Source organism: Camelina sativa, chromosome 16 (assembly GCF_030686135.1).
Source record: "Camelina sativa cultivar CO46 ecotype springtype chromosome 16, ASM3068613v1".
NCBI classification, from domain to species: Eukaryota; Viridiplantae; Streptophyta; class Magnoliopsida; order Brassicales; family Brassicaceae; genus Camelina; species Camelina sativa.
Genome location: NC_141895.1, coordinates 7,355,095 through 7,377,600, shown reverse-complemented (window position 1 = coordinate 7,377,600; position 22,506 = coordinate 7,355,095). Strand labels below are relative to the sequence as shown.

The 22,506-nt window shown below is 31.4% G+C and overlaps 2 protein-coding genes and 1 non-coding gene across 3 annotated transcripts; 1 reads left to right on the top strand and 2 right to left on the bottom strand.

Annotated features, from left to right (window-relative positions):
* Positions 1-1,809: 1,809 nt before the first annotated feature.
* On the bottom strand, positions 1,810-2,027 carry LOC147925244 (small nucleolar RNA U3). The gene has a single exon (XR_015585601.1). It is a non-coding gene; the product is annotated as a small nucleolar RNA U3 (small nucleolar RNA).
* Positions 2,028-6,897: 4,870 nt separating this feature from the next.
* LOC147925243 (uncharacterized) lies at positions 6,898-9,995 on the bottom strand. The gene is made up of 2 exons (XM_087489853.1): positions 9,101-9,995; positions 6,898-7,366 (listed from the first exon to the last, which is right to left on the bottom strand). The coding sequence occupies exons 1-2, from the start codon at positions 9,177-9,179 to the stop codon at positions 7,059-7,061; spliced, it is 387 nt and encodes a 128-aa protein (XP_087345979.1). The 5' UTR covers positions 9,180-9,995; the 3' UTR covers positions 6,898-7,058.
* Positions 9,996-17,145: 7,150 nt separating this feature from the next.
* On the top strand, positions 17,146-21,708 carry LOC104750144 (protein NRT1/ PTR FAMILY 4.3-like). Its single transcript, XM_010471900.3, has 5 exons — positions 17,146-17,586; positions 17,824-18,041; positions 18,340-18,777; positions 20,154-20,281; positions 20,699-21,708. The coding sequence occupies exons 1-5, from the start codon at positions 17,427-17,429 to the stop codon at positions 21,531-21,533; spliced, it is 1,779 nt and encodes a 592-aa protein (XP_010470202.2). The 5' UTR covers positions 17,146-17,426; the 3' UTR covers positions 21,534-21,708.
* The last annotated feature ends 798 nt before the right edge of the window (positions 21,709-22,506 follow it).

Below are 22,506 nucleotides of genomic sequence, written 5' to 3'. Positions count from 1 at the left end.
ACATTGCGTTCATTCCCACGTGGTTATATTATCGCACTGCATAAAAACATTAAACATGGTTGGAATGTAGAGGATTAATTTCATATAATTGACTTGTCAACACGTATTAGTTATCACACTTATTTTGACTTAGAATATATACTTATTTCTTTTAAAAATAATGAACCGGAAATCAAGACTAGTTTAGATGTAATGAAGCGTTAGTCTAAACTATCTAAACTAGTTTATCAGACTAACGAATCACAAAGAATTTGCTTATCAGTTTCGAACAGCAAAGCGAATCCACAACAACCCGAACACCGACTCTTCACTGGACCGGTTACCACTTCTTAGTGTTTATTGATAAAATTAAATAGATCATCATTTGTATCCACGAAAAATTAAAAATTTGTTATAAACCGCCACATTTAATGTTTTTAATCATTAGCTTAATTTTTATCTGATTTTGTCTACGGTATTTTCTTCATCTTTTCTCGTACATGTCACACCTTAAAAACACTAACTACTTCTCTAAACTGTGGTGATGAAAAGGTCCTCAGAATTCTTTTATAGAATTTGTCAATTTTAACACCAAAAAAGGAATTTTATATGATAAAAAAGATGCATTTAATTTTGTCAAAGAAACGCATTTCTTATAGAATAAGTGTTGCGTATAATGATGCATCATTCTTACTAAAAGTTTCGTTTATATAATGATGCATCAAATATTATATAATTATACAACTGTGGTCGTGTAACTTCTGCAAATCCATGATATACAAGACTTGTCATAGAAATTTTTCATTTGCTATATTCCGGAACAAATGAAAATCTTCAAAGTACCGATATAAAAAGATTCATTTAGCAACGAGGTCGCATCATTATAATTGCTTTTGAAGAATTTATGTCCAAAGTTACGAACGATTTTTAGCCATTCAAGGAGGAGTGAATATCGGCTTTATAGCCCAACATGGATTTGTATCATCCTCCATTTTCAGCAAATATCCAATATCTCCTAAAAGTTTTTTTAGAAAAATTTAACCAGATTACTTTTTGTATTGATAGTTTGGTAAAAGCACACTGTTTGATCCACCTGCTTCTACATGTTAATACGATTAAAAAAAAATCTTATATTCTCTTATTGTTATTTGTAAAATTAATAGATCTCTATTGGGTAACCATCCAAATTTATTTCTAGATTGAAATTGCCGACCCAACATAACATGTCTTAATCGAAATATGTAAGACTTCAATATTCAGACGAATATAATGTTTTAATAGATAGACTAAAGTCGTCCAATATCAACTGAGAGTTTGATGAGACTAATCGAGATTACAAATTTAGTTCGATCTAGAATTTTTTTCTTAAATAACTGAACTTTTATTAGACAACGATATAAGGTTGATACAGAAAGTCGACCAACCAAGGTGGTACAGTATATAAAGTATACATAGAATTAATAGTAGAAGCATAATGAGGAAGCTTGTCCGCAGCCGAATTCCTTTCCCGATTCACGTGTTCCAGGAAATAGTTCGATCTGGCTTATGAACGGAGATAGAGAATTAGTGATACAATATCATCTACTACAGCTCCCTTTCAAAATATAATATGTTTGAGAATTTTTTTTGTTTTGGAATATAAGATGTTTTCGCATCCACATATAAAAGAAAAAAAGAAAAAGAAAATAATTAATTAAGTGCTTTTTATAAAATAATATTTTCTTATTAAAGAAATGAGCTATTTTGACTAAAAAAATAATTTTCATAATCTTCATACTAACCTCCGAAACATCTTATAGTTTTTTGTTTTTGAAAAGGTTTAAAAAAAGGAACCTGTCAGACGGCCGTGCGACCACCCCGGCAAGGTAGAATCAAGCCGAGTAACGATCCTCTACAGCACCGGATGCATCCGAAGATAATCGTGGCCGTTAATCACGCTCTGATCGCACAGTCATGGTTCATCAACCAGGGTTAAGGGCATGTCTCCTTAGAAATCAAGGAAACAGAGGTACGAGCCTAAAGAACAGATCCTGTTCAAGTAAGGTCGTGAAACATCTTAGGGCATCATTATAGGGAGAACAGTTTTGGGTGTTCTTAGAGTAAAAATATTATGAAAATAATGTAAGATCATTAGTTTAGATCTTTTGTTAAGAAGTTAGTTATTAGAAAAACATGTTTAAAATCATAAGATTTAATAATATAATATTCTTAAACATATTATAATTATAAAAACTTATAAATTAATATTTAAATTGCATATTTATATAAAAGCAATTGTATACTTATAAATTAATATAATATTCTTAAACATATTACAATTATAAAAACTTATAAATTATTATTTAAATTGTATACTTATATAAAAGCAATTGTATACTTATAAATTAATATAATATTCTTAAACATATTACAATTATAAAAACTTATAAATTAACATTTAAATTGCATACTTATATAAAAGCAATTGTACACTTATAAATTAATATAATATTCTTAAACATATTACAATTATAAAAACTTATAAATTAATATTTAAATTGCATACTTATATAAAAGCAATTATATACTTATAAATTAATATAATATTCTGAAACATATTATAATTATAAAAACTTATAAATTAACATTTAAATTGCATATTTATTTAAATTGCATACTTATATAAATGAAATATTTTCTTTTTTCCAAAAAATCTCGCCCAATCACGTGAAGCCACGTCGAATAAGAACTGGGCTTAAATCAGTTCTTATTCAAGATCAAAAAAATAGTTCTAAGCCCACTATTCATTATTTTTCTAATTTTTTTGGGTTTAGAACACCTAGGGTGTTCTCCCTATAATGATGGCCTTGTAGTTGAAAAGGAAAAATTTTATTTTTGAATATTCTATTTTGAGAAACGTGTTTTTATTTTCTGTATATAATCTTCATTTGTAAAAAATTGTTTTAAAAGCATTATCTACTCCTATTTCTATATAAGTAGTATGCCTGGGTATTCGGGTACCCGTTCGGATTTGGATTGGGTATTTCGGATTTTCGGGTTCGGATTCGGATTACCCGAAGTTCATTCCAAATTTTAGTATCTAATTTAGTCTAAATTATTCAATAATACGCAATATATCTGAAAATGTAGAGTTTTTAATCCAAATTTACTAATAAACAGTTAAATACTTCAAATTATCTAAAATATGTATAAATCTGAATATTTTGAACATTTATATTATTAAAATTATAAATATTACTAATATATTACTACTATATATTAATAACATGGGTATATTCGGATACCCGTTCGGATTTTGGTTCGGATCGGGTTCGGGTTCGGATTTTTGGATTTAGAGATTTAGAACCCGTTCGGTATTTTACAATTTCGGATACGGATTCGGATCGGGTTCGGATCGGATCTTCGGATCCGGGTATTTTGCCCAGGCCTAATAAGTAGTATACTTGTAACTTTATTATTAAGATAACCAATAATAATGTGCACAACCTTTTTAATGTCTATAATCTTATAAATGTATGCATGAACATATGAACATTGATGATTTACGTTCATGATCCAAGATCATTAAGCTGGTGATGTAATCGGACGTTGTTTCAAACTACCGTCTAACCTTGACTCAAATACCACTTGTACGTAACTTATCAATCATAATATTATGGAATCCGATTTTCTGGAAACCTTACTGACCCATCCATAGGATTTACTTTTCTATCACAGTCGATCACTCATAATCAAAACAATTCGTACACGACTTGTTGATTATATACGTACCCGTTTTAAGACTAAACTTTACAAGAATATACGATAGTATGTGGTAGAAAAGCATTATGTAATTATTTGACCTTTTTATATCGTTTCTCAAGCACATTTCAGGGGTGAAAAAACATATTACGTGTCCAAATTTTTTGGACATCTCTATAACTGGACTGATAGTATAATACTATCCAGCCTCATTCAATGAGTGACTCAGTTCAAATTTTTCAAGGCACCGCGAAAATTCAAACCCTAACCGAATGTTATTTTTGGATATTGTTAATTCGTATTATAATTTAATATGAAAACATGAAAATCTATCTATTTACGAAATTAGAAATTTTCATAGTTTCTTTTCAAATTTATAATTATCCTAACTTAAACAAAAGTATGATTATATCCAGTGGCGGATGCAGAAGAATATTTTGCATGGGGCACAAATACATATAATTAATAATAATAAATTTCTATTATAAAAATGTTACATAAATTATATATACTAATTTGACAGCATCAAAGTATATCTTCCATTTAACATATTTTAAATTTTTGAAAGTGTTTCTTTTATTGGTTTATAATTATACTTAATTACTTATATTATATGATATATATATATATATATATATATATATATATATATAATTTAATAATTAAAAAGACACACTTACAAACTTAAAATTCACAATAAACTATAAATATATGTATTACATTTAAATTCACTTATCTAACCATATCAAATAAATTTAAACTCTAAAAATAACAAATGAACTATAAAAGAGATAATATTGTTTGATGTTATTAATTTAGTAGTTTTATAATATTTTTAGTTAAGTTCTATGTATACTAAACAATTAAAATACGAATTAAATTTGTTAAAGTTAAACTAGAAAGAAATACAAGAAAAAAATAAAACTGAAAGTATATGTATAATTTTATTGAAGAAAAATGAATGGAATTGTCAAAAGAATAAAAAGGAACATGCTAAAAAAGCATGTACACAGCCTCGAACTCGTGATCTTGAAGTAACAAAATATTTTCATTTACCAACTGAACTAAAGATATCATTTGTATATTTCTACTCGGTAAATTTTTATATAGAGTATGGGGCACGTGCCCCACCCCTTCCTCAGATCCGCCCCTGATTATATCACCATCACATCGCCAAATTACTACCCGTGAGCATATTAATGTTAGGGCATGTTTATTGGGAGATCAGTTTAGGGTGTTCTTAAACTATAAATATTGTGAAAATAATGTAAGATAGTAGTTAAGAACTTTTATTAAAAAGTTAGTTATTGGGAGAACATGTGTAAGATCTTAAGATTTAATAATATAATATTCTTATAGAAATTTAAGAATGTTTAATAAATACATAGATTAATGTTTAATAAAAAATTTAAGAATGTTTAATACTATTTAATAATATAATGTTTATTAATATTCTTAAACATATAACAATTATAAAATTTTATAAAATAACATTTTAATTGCAAACTTATAAAACTTTTACTAAAATTCAAAATACAATGCCATATTTTTAGGAAACAAAAAAAACATTGTCAATAAAATTTAAAAAAAAACAAACAAACATATTACTTAATTAATTAAACAAGACAAACAGTTTATTTAATTAATACATAGATTAATGTCCAAATTTATTCCATATATTCTCAATCAAATCCTCCTTTAATTTGCGATGTGCTTGTTTATCACGAATTAATGTATGGCCATCACCTAAACCCTCAAGATTTGAAGACATAGTTACTGAAAATGTAAGATTCGGAGTAGTTCCAGTTCCATCTTCTTGTTGGAATTCTTGTTCGTCATAGAGTGTGTATGAATCTCGTTCATCTTCGACAATCATATTATGCAGTATGAGACATGCTCTCATAATATATGCAATTTTACCCTTTGACCATAAAAGAGATGGATTTGTAATCATGGCGAATCTAGATTGCAGGACTCCAAATGCACGCTCAACATCTTTTCGTGCACCTTCTTGACGTTCTGCAAACAATCGATGTTTCGGGTGTTGTGGTTGTGGGATGGATTTAACAAATGTTGCCCATTCGGGGTAAATACCATCCGTCAGATAGTATGCCAAATTATACTCATTTCCGTTGACATAGTACGTAACTTCGGGAGCTCGACCGTAAATTATGTCATTAAATACTGGTGATTGATCAAGGACATTTAAATCGTTACAAGTACCTGGAGCTCCAAAAAATGAGTGCCATATCCAGAGATCTTGTGAAGCTACTGCCTCCAAAACAATTGTTGGCTTATCGGTGCCTCTTGAATACATTCCTTTCCAAGCGGTTGGGCAATTTTTCCACTTCCAGTGTATACAGTCAATGCTTCCAACCATCCCGGGAAAACCCCTCTGTTCTCCATAAAATAGTAGCCTTTGAAGATCCTCTGGTGTTGGTCGGCGCAGGTATTCAGTGCCAAACAAGTCAACTATCCCGACGACAAAATGTTCCAAACATTTACGAGCAGTACTGGCAGCAAGACGTATGTATTCGTCAACCGAGTCTGATGCAGTCCCATATGCTAAAAGTCGAATTGCTTTCGTACATTGTTGTAGGGGTGATAGACCATTCCGGAAGGTTGCATCCCTTTTTAGCTTAAAATATGGAACTTCTTCACTGAGACGATTCACAATACGCAAGAACAACGGCTTGTTCATTCGAAACCGTCGCCGGAAGTGGTGAGCATTGTAAGTCGGATTATCAGAAAAATAATCGTTCCACAAACGTTCATGCCCTTCTTCTCTTTTTCTATCGATATATGCACGTGGTTTCCTTTCAACCGGAATTTCCTCTTCGACAGCTTCAAACTGGTTACTAAATTGCTCTTGAAAGTATTGGTTTAAACTATCGTTATTGGGATCATAATGGTAGTGAAAATTGTTGGAAGAAGATGCCATAACAGGATTGAGAAAGAAAATGTCTTTGGTTAGAGAAAGAAAATAGTTTGATTTGCAATAAGATGAGTAAAAGAGAGGAGGTGAACAAAAGAAAGAAGAGTGTATGATTTGGTTTGTTTGATTTAATCTTGTTCTCTTCACATATATATTGAACTTTCGGACAGAAGAGAGAAGAGACAAATTGGTGTGAACTTATTTCTTGTGAACTTGGTGCATGTGAACAATCGGACAAACTAAATAAATTTCTTGTGACTCTGTCTTTGTAACTAAAATCCAAACAAAGATTAGAAATACAAGTGACTTTAAAACTAGAAAACAAAATACCTAGCCCCTACAATAATCCGGTCACGGGTTCACCTTTCGGAAGCAAACAACAACAACAGAAAACGAGACAGATTTACTTGAGCTGGATCACTTCGTCCTTAAGCTGGATGACTTCGTCCTTGAGCTGGATCACTTGGTCCTTGAGCTGGATCACTTGATCCTTGAGCTGGATCACAAGTACCTTGAGCTGGATCATTTGGTCGTTGAGCTGGATCACTTGGTCGTTGAGCTGGTTCAGTTGTGTCTCACGGCTCGATAGACTTGTGAATCCAATCGCAGGAGCTGGTTCCAGAGGATAGTAAGAGATCTCAACCTCCTCGTCTGAATCGCTACTACCGTCTAATGGGCTGTTTATACCGTAGTCGTATAAAGAGTCCATGCCTGGTTGAACACGAAAACGAAAACACATCGATTAATTAAACATAAGACGAGTCAATACAAAAACGAGTAAAACATCAACATACTTAGAACATAAGACGAGTCATTACAAAAACGAGTGAAACATAAACATACTTAGAACATAAGCCGATTCATTAAAACCATATACTAGAGTTAAAACAAAAGACAAACATACTAAGAACAAACATAAAACAAAGTTAAGACAAACATTCTTAAAACAACATAAACTAGGTTCCAAACAAACCTAAACTAGAGCTAAAACAGTTCAGCCATTAGCTTCTTCTTTAGAGCTTTTTCATCTTCATCTAGCGTTTCGTTCTTGGCAATGAGAGTGTCAAGAATGGACATCTTTTGAAGTTCTTTCATGCCCTCTAAATCCTTCTTTTTGATATCCCACATGTGACTAAACTCTGTCGATGGTGCAGCCTTCTCTTTACCTTTGTTCCTTGATTTTTTCATTGCCTTTATTCCAGCAGGCCTGCTCTCGTGCTCACCCACGACAGACCCTGAAGATGGTGCATCATCATCGACTTTTCTTTTGTTAGAGCTGGTTGTCTTTGGAGTGGGGTTCATAGGCTCTAAATTAATCCATTTCTGTTCATAACGAAGCACATTCCAAGCATACTCCAAACCAAACTTCTTCTTGTACAGCTTAGTGTATAGTTGGTGAGCATTCTGCAGAATATCCACATCATTCATGCCACTAGATTTCTCACCCTTTGCCTCTGCGTATGCTCCACAGAACTTACTAACTTCCCTGCTGATTTTTTGCCATCGTTGTCTACAATGATCAGGGAGCCTTGGTTCACCACCACCAAGGACATGATCACTTGTTGCATAATATTCACCAATGCGCTTCCAAAAGGACCCATACGGTTGATCATTCCCAACAATTGCATCCTTCGATGTGTTTAACCAGGCGCTTATTAGGACTAAGTCATCTTGTGCGGACCATATCCTTCTCTCCCTACGTTGTTCTGCTGTCTCTTCTGTTTGACTAGGAGGTTGACTCGACTGTGAACTAGTTTGTGAACTAAAAGAAGGGATTTGAGAGGAATCAATGTTTACATTGGGAGCAAAGCTGTCGTATGGGAAGTTTAGAAGACTAAAGTAGGATTGATACTGACTGTTATTAGGAGAATTATTTGATTCCATAGCAATCAGAATTAAAACGGAAGAAGGTGAGGAAGAGAGATTATTGGAAAGTTCTTAGAGATTGGTAAGAAAGAAGGAAATGAGATTGGATAATATAGAGAAGCTAAGAAGATCATTTAATTCAAAGTTTTGTGTCGTTAGAGAATTTTAATTCTAAATAACCATTACCTACTTCAGTCAAATCAGAAGTAAATAAAGGTCATTTAGTGTTTTAGATAATAAAAACCAGAAAATTTTGGTTTCGTTAAAGCCTACAACTTACTTTACAACTATGTCTACACTATCACAACTAAACAACCAACATAAACCATCGCAATCACCATCACAATAACTATAGTCTACACTATCACAACTAGGCAACTACAACACTCAACCATATTATACAGTAGACAAACAAATCAACCATCCCATTCCATCACAACTAAAGCAAGCAAACAATACTTTTCAAGCAAACAACTAAAGCAAGCAAACAATACTTTTCAAGCAATACTTTTCAACCATCACAACTAAAGCAAGCAAACAATACCATCCCAACTAAACAAAGCAATAACAAATACTTACCTTTTACTTTCGAGTAAGAAATGTTGTCGATGGTGGTCCGATTTAAATCGCGCTGCTTAACCTCACCTACATGCCTCATAAACAAACCGTACTTGATTAATGATGATTTTCGATACAACAAACGCAAGAAGATTAGGTTTATAACAGACACATAATCGAAACCCTATAATGAGATTAGGTTTATAACACACAAAATCAAAATAGAAACACACAAAATCAAAATCGAAACCCTATAATGAATCAAATTTTCCCCAAATAATAAACCCTAAATCGATTAATTATGGAAACCCTAAATCAATTTTTCCCCAAATTCGAAACCCTAAATCGAAACCCTATAATGAATCAAATTTTCCCCAAATAATAAACCCTAAATCGATTAATTATCGAAACCCTAAATCAATTTTTCCCCTAATTCGAAACCCTAAATCGAAACCTAATCGAAACCCTATAATGAATCAAATTTTCCCCAAATAATAAACCCTAAATCGATTAATTATCGAAACCCTAAATCAATTTTACCCCAAATTCGAAACCCTAAATCGAAAACTAATCAAAACCCTAAATCAATTTTTCCCCAAATTTGAAACCCTAAATCGAAAGGAGACAGAGAAGACGACGAGACAGAGGAGATTACCTAGCCGACGAGATAGAGGAGACAGGGAAGACAACGATTACTTGAGCTTGGCGACATAGAGGAGATCTCTAGATTTCGCGAGACAGAGGAGAGAGAGGAGACGACGAGAATCGGTGGACACGAGGAAACGAGGAGACGAGAAGATCGGTCGACTCGGTGTTTCAATGGCCGGACAGAGGAGACGATGGTGAGGGAAAAAAAATCTCTCGCCGTTTCGCTTTTCTATTTCGCAAGAGAAGAAGAAGAAAATTATGTTCCAAAGAAATGAAAAATAAAACGAATGTTTTTGTCCGAGAGTGACACATGTCTCTTAGATCAGATGAAGAACTGATCTTATTTAAGATCAATTGGGCTGATCTTATGGGTACTATTCAATTAATTTCAATTTTAAAAGACCCAAGATCACCCTAACTGATCCACCGATAAATATGGCCTTATTGTTCCTGCAATCGCTACTCACTTCCTTTTCTTTTTCTTTTTTTTTTTAAAAAAAACACTTAATATACAACCCAAAAAAAAAAAATAGAGAGGATACCCTATAACAAATCAATTGGGCTGATACTTTTAAGAGTTTCGTGGAAATGTAAGAAGACAACATAAGTTTGGCAAATATGTACATATTTCATAGTGTAGATATGAGAAAACACTTACTCAAATCGTCAAGATTAGTTGACAATATTGTAATAAAAATTAAAATAGCAAACAAGCATGTGTGCAAACTATTGTAGTCTACTGACCAAAGGTAGAGTATAAGACATGTGAATTCTTTGAAATCCCGGCGCTAGACCCACATACTTCGCGGAATTTTCCATACAAAACGTTTACGATGACATCTAAACTTTTCAAATATATAGTTCATCTATACTAACATACACATATGGATTAACAATAAAGTTTACATATCAAATTCAAACAGTTTTTACAACCTACATAATTTTGGACGTGACTTCTTCTGTAAACTTCAAAAAAAAAAAAAAAAATTGGTTAATGGAAAGTAAAAATTGATCCAAAGATGGACCCAAGGGGAATGTAATAAGAATTTATCCACTATAGATTAAAGAAAAAAATTGTGGCCACTTTAAAATGCGGCTGCCAATGCCATTTCTTTCTTTTCATTGTACTTGTGATTCAAATTTTCAAACCCACACCACCTGTGTTCTTTTTTTCATCTTCTTTAATATTATACGTATTATATAAATACAAACTTTCATTATAGTCATTTTAGATGCATTGCACTTGGAACTTAGACATCAATTTTTTCCATTTTCAAGCCGACTAACCATCCGGTGATTGCCGCGTGTACAATAGATCCAATACTACATTTGTTTTTTTCTTAATAAACTATACATTTGACGAGTCTAGGTTATAATTACTAGATTTAGGGTCCATATATTCTTCTTGAAACTAAAACCAGTTTTTAAATTAATTCAAATGAATGTGTCAATCACCTTTTTGATATCGGTGTTTAGACACATAGTTTGATCCACAACTAAAGGATGAGTAGTCTCATAGTTTAACGTAGTAATCATATTCAAAACAAACCGATCTTTTGCAAGGAGTTTAGCTCTCGTGTTTGAAGACCTTGTAGAGGTGACAATGCCACTAGCTTATCCTAAAGGATATTGACCATTTAGTAGATTTTTATTTCACAGTTTTTTTATTAAGTGCATTAATAACTTACACAGTTTTTTTCTTTTTTCTATGTTGAAAAAAAATGAAATAATTTCACATTGTATTTGTATCCAAACATAATTGTTGTTAAATTATAATATTTAAACATAGAAATCGATCAGAACCGAAATAATTAACACACGTATTATCTTGGAATATTTTAATACTATTAAAAGAGAAGTACAAAATTAAGAATGTCTAAAATTATGGTTTTATTTACAGCAATTGCAACTGAATTATTCACAAAGATGTTTAATTGAAATTGAAAAGGTTAAAATTGGAATAAGAAAACTTAATTAAAATTAGCATGGGATTAGAAGAGGATCCGCGTGTTTTCAAAGAATCCGACCCATGAAGAAAAAGTATTTGAGACTTCATATTGGGCTTTCGATCCTACTAACACATGTAATTTTCTTATTTATATTTTTTTTTGAGTAAATGAGTATTTCCATACAGTATTTCGTATACATTTGATACACTATTTCATATACATTTGATAATATCCACTGCAAATAAAAAACGTGTTCATGAATCATGCAATTGCGTTATAAAAATAAAATCAAACTTGTGTCTACAGTATATTTATTTTTTAATATTTGAAAAACTTTAACTAAAGACTAGATTTATACATTAAATTAATTCAAAAGAGAAAAGATGTACAAAATTATGGGTTATAAACTTATAATAGAGCGGGTTGGATTATTATACATGTGTAGTTTCAAAAAATTATAATATTTATAAGATAATGATACATAAAAAGGTTATATTCTCTTTGAAATTATAATATTTATTTTCAATAAATTTTTAAACAATAATTAATTTAAAAATATTTAAACTAAATCTGGTGGCTTACATTGGCGGACTCATTTGTGTTTCATATATGCTACGGAATGAACAGATCCCCTATTAGAGGAAGTCAAAATATTCTCAACCCATCACAAGGCGCTTAAAATTGTGGACGGATAACACCCCTTTGATAGTTCTATTATAAACGCAACAACCAACTAACATATTTACAATTTACAACTAATTTAATAAACAAGAAATTTACAAATTAGAAAGGTATTATTAAATTATAAAAATACATAAGAAATCAGAATTTATCATATGAAAAAATATAATCTCGCGGGTTCAAACCTAGTTATAATTTATAAAACAGGAGGAAGCTTTTTACGCTGCATTTGACTTCTGTTTTCTTGAGGGTAATGGAACCATAATTATGTAATGTAATGTTAGAAACTAAGCAAAAACTTGCTAAACAAAATGGAACCATAATGTAATGTTTAGAGTAAACAACATGATATATTGATATGATGTCTTGTGGGTTTTTAATTTAATTCACACCGACAACCTTTTTGACTTGCTTCCCTGTCTTTCATACTACCTAGGCCACACAGAGATCAAAACACCATATTGCTATTTGCGTTTAAACAAAAGAACGTTAAAAAAACACTTCATAAATGTTCCTTAAATCTAATCATTCCTATTCAAATAAGTGAAACACACTCCAACACCTAACCTGCCGATTCCTTCGTACGATATACTCTTTATACTCCTTCCGTTTCAAAATATATGATATTTTGAATAAAAGCACACAAATTAAGAAATAACTACTTTTAAAAAATTCAATCAATCATAAACAAGATTGCATAATATAAAATATTAAACTAATTTAAAAATTATTTAGAAACTTGAAAATATCCTATATTATGAAACAAAAAAAATTCTAAATTATTTTATATTTTGAAATGGAGAGAATATTAGATTAGATTAGACTAATAGAGAGAATCATTCGATGCGACGGTAAACCACTTGGATACAATAGGCTTGTAAGATAATATACATTTTATATTGAATTACCGACAAATGAATGTGTAGGCATTGTTAATTTTAGGATCCCTAGTCTTATAGTGATAGTTATTTGCCGACCAAAAGAAGTAGTGATATGTATTTATCCATCTTCAATACTTCAGAGTTCAGAGTAATTGAAGAAACTATGTTTTAGCGTCATATTCAATTTATTTAGTTTCTTATTATTCAAATTTAACATTTAAAAAGGCCTTGTAAACTGAAATTATTATACATATATATAATATAACATGGCTACAAATTTTGTAATGAAAATTTCTCTAAACAAAACTAGTGACACATTTATGGAATATGTTAATACATTTTGTAGAGAAATGTTAACATGTCTCACAACTTTGCTACTCATATAATTAGTTTGATACAAAATTATGGTAGCTATTTTATTAGCTTATTTAATTTATAAATAAAATTTTAATATCTTATTTTGATTTAATGTGCATATATATGCTAGTGAAATATGTAGCAATTTTTTCTAAATAATTGTTTCCCTTGTCAAAGTCTAGGCGTTCGATACTTTGAATTGGTTCCGGTTTGTTTAATTCGGTTACTACTTTTTCGGTTCTTAAAATAGTAAATTTTTTTTATCAAACCTACGCATTTAAATATTTAAATGTATACATTGTAGAAAAAAATAATTGTAATACAGTTCTTAAATTTAAATATGTTATTTGCAAAAATTTTATCAAACCTACGCATTTAAAATTTAAATGTATACATTGTAAAAAATAATAATTGTAAAACGGTTCTTAAATTGAAATATGTTATTTGCAAAAAATTTATCAAACCTACGCATTTATAATTTAAATGTATACATTGTAAAAAAATAGTTGTAAAACGGTTCTTAAATTGAACTATGTTATTTGCAAAATATCATTTTTCTATATCTTTTTTTTTGTCAATTGCAAAAATACACTCTTTTGTTGTCTAATTTCAATAATACTATTTTCTTTATATAAATGATTAAATTCTAAACTTTGAACACCAAATACTAAACCTCATATCCTCAAAACTATATCCTAAATATAAAATATAGAATCTAAACCTTAAAAATAATTTTAAAAATTAATTTAACATATTGTAATTGTTTAAAAGATGACAAAATTGAAAATGACCAAAGAAAGAAAATTTTGAAAAAAATATATTTACAAAATGATATTTCTAACAATTTCTCTTGAAGTAGATAGATTATTCATTTTTTTTTTTTTTTACTTTTATTAGTTTTATAGCTACTACATACCCATCTGTTATTATTTTGCTTAATGTTGCTGTAGAAATTTCGGAATTAAATAACCTTAAAAAAAAAAGCTAAACATGAATGTACCAATATGTATATCATCTTGAACAGATTCAAAGAATATTGTTTAAAACATATAAATCGCATTTTTAACCTTTTAGGTCATAATTTAATTGAATAATTTCTCAAACTTTTCTGTAATCATTTTTTTTTTTAATAGTATCAAAGACAGTGAAATGTTACCTTCCAATCACCAACCACTACCGTCAAGCACCCAAGAAAGTTGCATTAGTCTTACTATGACAAATCTTCTGTAAGCACGTCACATTATTTTAAGTCATGACTAAGCTTTTTGGAAACTACATTTCCACAAAAACTGCTTTTCTTATTGTCATTTTGCAAAAGCATATATTTGTCCATACATATATTGATATATATCTATATCAAATACATACGCACATATATCATCTTATTAGTAGACTGAGCTTGCACGAGAATAATTTAGTAAAGAGAGTCGTGTAGGATGTGGAACTTGAGAGGAAAATCCAAAGTGGCAACCTATAAATGCTTTATTGCCGAGAAAACGCAATCGACGACCAGGTTTCAGAGTATGAAAAACAATAGAAAAAAGAAAAAAAAAAGTACGAAAATGGATGTACTTAACCCCTAAAAAATAAAAATAATTAGCGAGATTAGTTTAAACCAATTGATTACAATATTCCTAAACTAGTACAAAACGATAGATTGTTTTGTCACCTGACCTCATGCCTCATGGTATACTAATTTTTAAGGTGAGTTTGCTAAACAACACATGTTAACAGACATTTATTTATATGCAGCTGATCATGTCCATGTGGTTAAGTTGTAATAAACAAAAATTATCACATTATGACTAGAAGAGTCACTACATTTTGTACAATCATATATATAGATTGTTATTCTCATTTTATTTCAGAAACTTAAAAATATGCATACATAGACTGCACTCTATTCTTTTTTTTGTTCATCACATCAATAGATCTTTCGGGATCTGTTAGTCTCTTTCTCTGCAAACATTTCCAACGTGAACGAGACCCCAAAACAAAATTTGGTATATGACACATATGCGAGAAAATGGAGGTTTGTCTTGGACTCTTGGGCTCTTGGCTCAATTTGTTAGGGAGGGCATGGATCATTTTCATGCAAAGATATGCTTATAAAGAATCAAAAGACTAAAACTTAAGCAGTTTGAGCATATCTTTGCATGAAAATGATCCATGCCCTCCCTAACAAATTGAGCCAAGAGCCCAAGAGTCCAAGACAAACCTCCATTTTCTCGCATATGTGTCATATACACAGATTTTGTTTTGGGGTCTCGTTCACGTTGGAAATGTTTGCAGAGAAAGAGACTAACAGATCCCGAGATATCTATTGATGTGATGAACAAAAAAAGAATAGATTGCAGTCTATGTATGCATATTTTTAAGTTTCTAAAATAAAATAAAATAAATATCAAATTGAGAACATGTTCGAATGCTCCAAATGCATAAGATAAAAGACGGTTCTGGAAACTCTTACGATGATACAAATCCACGTATATATGGATAAATCCTCATAACCAAAGGGTGGTTTAGCATCTTTATGATAAAAGTGAGGTAGTGTTTACACTGATTTTTTTTTGTCGTTCAACCACACAAAATTTAAAAATAAGTACATAAATATTATCAAAAGCCTCTGAAGGTTGTCCAAATCAGAGGAAAAAATATCAGAAAATTAAAATCTGAAGAAGTTATAGAGACAACAAATTCAAAAAAAAAAAATAGAATTTGAAAATTTTACTCTAAACAAACCAGACTAAAGTATTCAAATTATGGGGACATATTAAAAAAAAAAAAAAAAAAAAACTAGTTTGAAGCAAACCAAGCACATCTATAAGTCTCTAAAAGAGTGGAAGTGCAATTCAAAAACACTAATTAACCGGTCTCATTTGAAATTTTGGTATTATGTTTTTTTTTCTTCTAGAAATTTATCTTTTTGCTAGAAAATTAAGATTAATAATTTTATTCCGGGGGATTTAAGATGTTTATCGTACAAGAAAGTGTTTAGTAATGGGGTATCATGTATTGGACCTAAATAAAGTATGAGGAGACAGTGAAAGAGAAACAGAGTATGATAGCACAACACCAAAGCAATACAAATATAATTAACACAATCCTTATCAACAAATACACTACGACCCTTCATATATAATCCCACTAAACTACAACCAAATACTTTAAACATGCACGATGACAGTGAGCTATATCTTGGAAATTCATATAAATGACACTAAACTTTTGACTCATATATATACGTTGAAAAAGTATATGACAGTAGAATGACCCAACAAGTAAACATCAAGAAGGCATAAAATCTAAATATCTATTGTATTTAACCATCTCTTATATATGCCCATCATTTTCACAAACCCACACATACACATACTTATATACTTTATAACATTCCAAAATTCAACCGATCTATCATAATTAAGAATCATATTAAATTTTAAAAATGGAATATTTGTGGTGGGAGAGAGATCCACATCTTTTGTAGAAAGTGCGTGTGGGGCTTCACTGTGAGAAAAAAAAAAGGCACGAATAGTGAGAGAGGAGAGACACACGGCGTTTTCGTTTCTGCCTAGAATCTACACTTAGTGTTATACGTAAGGCCAAAGAGTCAACGACTTTGGCTCCCCCTCTCTTCATCTCTTCTCTATTATAAATTGAAGGGCCAATAGGCCAACTCTATTTGTCCTCAAGATACTAAAGACAAGCCAAATAATAAGCCAATCTTTCTTCTATCTTTTCTCTCTCTCTCTCAATATCTCTCTTTCTCTGGCACAACTAAAGTAGCGATATAGAGAGAGAAACTTTGGATTGATTGTGGGTTTGTGAGAGATGGCAGAGATAAACAAACAAAGCCACAAATGGGAACAAGAGGAGGTTAGTAATGAGATGAATAATTGGGAATTGGCTGAAGAAGAAAGTGTTGACTGGAGAGGGAGACCTTCCAACCCTAACAAACATGGTGGCATGAGAGCTGCTCTCTTTGTTCTTGGTATCTCTCTCTTTCTATATATATAATTTCACAAAATTTTAATTAGTGATAAAGATTTGTTTGTTGCCTTAGATGGATCATCTTGTTTTTTGGTGTCTTGGTCCATAAGAACTCGACCTTATCCAAAATTTGGTCCCACTAACGATAAATCTATATTCCATGGACCTTGGTAAATGTTTGATTTCTCGGTTATATTATTTCTTATTGATTAGTAGTTTTTGATTCTATTTTTTAAAGGACTACAAGCCTTTGAGATTATGGGGATTGCAGCGGTAGGGAACAACCTTATAACTTATGTAATAAACGAAATGCATTTCCCCTTGTCTAAAGCGGCCAATATTGTCACCAACTTTGTCGGCACCATCTTTATCTTCGCCCTTCTCGGCGGCTACCTCTCGGACGCCTTTCTAGGCAGCTTCTGGACCATCCTCATCTTCGGCTTCGTCGAGCTTTCTGTATGTTCATTTCTTAACTTCCAACTCAATACTAAAATATAAATCACAAGGCTTCCTAACCAAATCTGTTATATAAATATAATGTGCATACACGTAATAAGTTTACGTGTGTATGTCCGGGCAACATGCTTTTTGTGTGTGATCTCATCACGGTTATATAAATGATTTACGAAAATACCAGCGCTACAAACACCTAACTTCAACATCTTCAGTTAATGTTTAGATCAAAGTTTCTCATTCCGAAACTTTCTAATGGATTTATTGTCGTTTAACTCTATATTGTCACGTGTATCTCCAGGGTTTCATACTATTATCAGTACAAGCACATTTGCCCCAACTAAAGCCACCAAAGTGTAACCCAATGATAGACCAAACATGTGAAGAAGCCAAAGGTTTCAAGGCAATGATCTTCTTCATGGCACTCTACTTGGTGGCTTTAGGAAGTGGCTGCGTGAAACCAAACATGATAGCTCACGGTGCGGACCAGTTCTCTCAGTCGGATCCTAAACAATCAAAACGACTCTCGTCTTACTTCAATGCCGCCTATTTTGCATTCTCAATGGGAGAGCTTATCGCTCTGACTCTCCTAGTTTGGGTTCAAACTCATTCGGGCATGGACGTTGGGTTCGGAGTCTCTGCTGCAGCCATGACTTTAGGCCTCATTAGCTTAGTCTCCGGTACTATGTATTTTCGTAACAAACGTCCACGTCGAAGCATCTTCACTCCCATTGCCCAAGTAAGTTCGTGTTCTCTTTTTAAAATTTTCTACACCATACGAATATAAATCGATGACCATTTATATTAATTATATTGAACTTCTTGCATCAAGGATATTCCATTAAATTTTAAACTATAAGAAACAGAGATATTGACTCTATAAGAATTTATTAAAAATTTTAAATAGTTACCAAACTCTTCTCCTGCAGAGAGATATACTATTGTTTTGATACCAAAAAAAAAAAAAAAAAAAAAAAAAAAACACAAAATAGTGGGGTTTACGACAGTTCCAAACAGTAGAACTAAAAAACAGAAATCACTGGATGAACCTATATTTTTTTTAATAAAGTATGTTTTACACATAGAAGACATGTTCATAATGGCATAATTGCTCTATTCATAGATAATCCTTTGCTATTTTTTTACACTACATACTTTAATATGATTATTACTATCCATTTTTTCTTTTAATATATGCTTTGATATGATGATATCTAGTTTTAAAAAATCACACTCTTGGATTTTTTTTACCTACCAAAATAGTTGACTTCATAAAAAAAATATTTTTGTCAAAAAAACAATTTATATTCGTATGTATATACGTGAGTCCATCTAATTTGGACCCGTGAGCATATTTTTTATATGGAAAAAATTAAGACCAACCACACATATAAACAATAGAGTTGACTTCTGTCTCCACCGGATAAAAATTATATAATAAAACATTTTCGTTTTTTGTTAAAGAGACAATCAAACATTTATATAAGTTGATTAAGATTTTTTACTATTACAAAGGAATAATAACACTTTACATAGAAGTCGTAAAAGGAAGAACACTTTCCATAGTTTGCGCTAATGTTGACCCCCTTATCGTTGACAAACCCGAATATGTTTCGTCCAATACTTACGGTTTATGATAACGTTACAAGTTACGAAATGATCAGTCATCATTTTGTTAACACATATTTACATCTATCATGTTTTCTTAAGTGAAACTGTCCGAACATCCTATATAATACTCGTATAAATTTCTGATTTTTTATAAAATTTGCCATAATTATTATAAGATTTTTTTTTTCACATGTGTACAAATCTATATACGCCAAGGAAATTTCGACCCACTTGGTTTTATTGAGAGAAAAAGTTAGGAAGATACATAGATGATAGATCATATATTCAAAGTGAGGAATTGTGTTCACGTGTGTGGACAAGACAATGCTAAAACAGTTTGGTCCATGCTGACTCATATGAAAAGAGAGAAGCTGATGTTTAAGCAAAACATTATAATTGTGCGTTTTGAAAAAAACTGATAGCCACTTCTTTAGTCATTATATACATATAAATATATTTTTTTTAAATAATGATCATATATATATAATGGTCTCTGTATTTCAGGTTGTTGTGGCTGCCATATTAAAAAGAAAGCTTGTGTCTCCCTCTGACCCAAGAATGCTTCATGGAGACCACCATGTCTCAAACGACGTCGTACCCTCCTCCACTTTACCACACACTCCTCGTTTCAGGTCATAGTCATACAATGAACTCATTATTTCACCTTTTTCTATCATTCATATTTCACTTTTTGGTCGTTTTCATTTTATCATATATAGATAATTATATATTTTCTTATAATTAAGACCTGACAAAAACTTCAATAGAAAGATTCCAAATATCGGTTGTTTCTTTACTTGCGCATATATATCCGTTCACGTGTTAACGTCTCCCTCTTTTTTCTAGTAAAACCAAAACCGTTCATGTTTTTAATCGAATTCATCTATAAATTGTAGAAACGTACGCTCAAGGAAGTATTAACATTTTTTAAAAAAATATTAGAATATTTCTTTTATAAAATATAAGTCACACGTATGTACTGTACATAAGCATGAAATCAGAGAATAATATAATTAAATCTAACGATTGGTTTTTTAACGTTTGGGCAGGTTCTTGGACAAGGCATGCATCAAAATCCAAGAAACAAACATAAAGGAGAGTCCATGGAGGCTCTGCACAGTAACACAAGTTGAGCAAGTAAAAACCTTAATCTCACTTGTCCCAATCTTCGCAAGCACCATCGTCTTCAACACCATCTTGGCTCAGCTCCAAACTTTTTCGGTCCAACAAGGAAGTTCCATGAACACTCGTCTCTCAAATTCCTTCCACATCCCTCCAGCTTCACTCCAGGCCATCCCTTACATATTGCTCATATTTCTCGTCCCTCTCTACGACTCTTTCTTAGTCCCTTTTGCACGTAAGCTCACAGGACATAACTCAGGCATTCCTCCATTGACTCGGATAGGTGTCGGACTCTTCCTCTCTACTTTCTCAATGGTTTCAGCTGCTATGCTCGAGAAGAAGCGTAGAGACTCTTCAGTTCTTGACGGTAGAATCTTGAGTATCTTCTGGATCACGCCACAGTTCTTGATCTTTGGGGTCTCCGAGATGTTTACAGCCGTTGGATTAATCGAGTTTTTTTACAAACAATCTGCAAAGGGCATGGAATCATTCTTGATGGCATTGACTTATTGTTCCTACTCCTTTGGATTTTACTTCAGCTCGGTGCTCGTTTCGGTCGTCAACCAGATTACTTCTACGTCCGTCGACTCTAAAGGGTGGCTTGGGGAGAACGATCTGAATAAGGACAGGCTCGATCTGTTCTATTGGCTTTTAGCGGTTCTTAGTCTCTTGAACTTTCTTAGCTATCTCTTTTGGTCTCGTTGGAACATTAAGTCTTCGAGAAGCAACACCACTAATGTGGTGGGAGATGAGAACATATAGCCTTGATGCATAAAATGTACAATCCAATACTTAGTATTTTATAACACATTAACATGCATTTCCGGCATATATACTTAATATAAATAAGTTGTTGTATTAATCTTCGGATTTTCTAGTCCCACTTCTTGTACTCTTAATAATTTAGTTATATATATCCGCAGCTGTTTTTTTGTCAGTAATGCCTTATTACATGCATGCTAAAATATATAAATATAGCACTAAACAACAATTTAAATAAGAATAATACTAAAAACAAACCTATCAACTAACTAGTACCATAATTACTTAAATTAGTCAAACTAATAATAACATGAAACAATTAATATCAAGATATAAATAGAAACAATTTATGAATTTACATGCAGTTTTACTCTATCAGAGTTTAACTAGCTTTTCTCTTACGTCTTCTCTTTTCTTTTGCTTTTCTATTTCTGAAATATAAAGACAGACATGCTATATAATAACAGGACATAAACAGCATCATAATTTTATTTTTGATAAAATTCTGTATACATTATTCATATGTAAAACTTCGTTCTATATTTCTGTACTAGGAAATGTTTAAACTACAATATGACCTTTTCCCTATTATGTTGATATTTCATTGAAAATATAGAATAGTTATTTTTTTTTATCGTAATATATTTTTTCAACAAAAAATATACTGAAAGATGTTAACATTCTTTAAGCTGAGTAGTGGTCTTTTTGGAATCTTATACTGTAGTTTTTTATATCAAGGTAGTATTCATTAGAATTATTTTAGGTATTTATGTTTCTTAATTAGGGTTTGGTGATCTTATTTATTCTTTGTCGTTATTTTATTGGGTTGTAGTCTTGTAGAGCGAGTGGGGCTAAAAAGGATAGACAAGTTCTCACTACCGAACAGTCTTTTATAGAGAATTCGGTGCGACAAAAACTTGACATATAGGTCTCACATTTACGATGAACCCTATAAATCATGAATGTTTTTTTC